The sequence below is a fragment of the Nestor notabilis genome, unplaced genomic scaffold, assembly GCF_000696875.1.
Source record: "Nestor notabilis isolate BGI_N333 unplaced genomic scaffold, ASM69687v1 scaffold27653, whole genome shotgun sequence".
Lineage (NCBI taxonomy): Eukaryota > Metazoa > Chordata > Aves > Psittaciformes > Psittacidae > Nestor > Nestor notabilis.
The window spans coordinates 4,991-5,865 of NW_009922858.1; the positions used below are offsets into that span (position 1 = coordinate 4,991).

At 58.2% G+C, this 875-nt stretch overlaps 1 protein-coding gene across 1 annotated transcript in view; it reads left to right on the top strand.

Moving 5' to 3' along the window:
* Nucleotides 1–293, top strand: part of LOC104403628 (pleckstrin homology domain-containing family B member 1-like) — a gene marked incomplete at both ends in the record, with an annotated part of 3,729 nt that extends 3,436 nt beyond the window's left edge. The window contains one exon of the mRNA XM_010011846.1: nt 196–293. Coding sequence (XP_010010148.1) covers nt 196–293 — 98 coding nt within the window. The remainder of the gene's footprint in view (nt 1–195) is intronic.
* Between the last annotated feature and the right edge of the window lie 582 nt (nt 294–875).

An 875-nucleotide genomic window follows, 5' to 3' on the forward strand; every position in this document is an offset into this window, starting at 1 on the left:
ACAGATGCCCCATCCCTGGCAGTGTTCAAGGCCAGGTTGGACACAGGGGCTTGGAGCAACCTGCTCTAGTGGAAGGGGTCCCTGCCCGGGGCAGGGGTTGGAGCTGGAGGAGCTTTAAGGTCCCTCCATCCCAAACCAGTCTGGGGTTCTATGGTTCTGTGATTCTAAACCCAGGCCCCTCTGTTTCATCCACAGGGCCTGGAAGATGGCTGTGCTGGAGGCTAAATCCACCCCGGTGAGGCTCCATCCCCCACAGCAGCAGCCCCCAGCCCAGCCCAGGCTCCAGGCAGGATGTGGGAGAAGGTCCCACCAACCCCAGCATCGCTTCCCCAAATCCCTGTGCCCATCAGGCAGCCTCAGGGCACAGGGAATCCCCCAGAGCCAGACGGGAAAGAAGGTGGCAGCGTGTTAGTGACAGTGGTGTCCTCAAGATGCCACCACTGAGAGGATGACAGAGCTGAGGGTGACCCAGTGCAGTGCTCAGGGGTGGTTGGGGTTAAGGTGACAGGGGACACCTTTAAAGGTGACAGGGGCAGGGTTAAGGGGAATGGGGGCAAAGTTACAGTGTCAGCAGACACAGTTATGGGGACACAAAGTGCTGAGGGGACACAAAGTGCTGAGGGGACACAGTTGAGGTGACAGGGTTGGGTTAAGATGATGGGGCAGGGCTACAGGGAGTGGGAGCAGAGTTAAGGTAATGGGGGGCCCAGGGGTATGGGGACACAAGGTGCTGGGGGACACAGCTAAGGGGGATGGGGACAGAATTTAAGGTGACAGGGGTAGGGTTAAGGGGAATGTGGGCAGAGTTAAGGTGTTAGGACACAGTTAAGGTGGCAGGGACAGAACTGAAGGTGACAGGGGCAGTATTAAGCTGA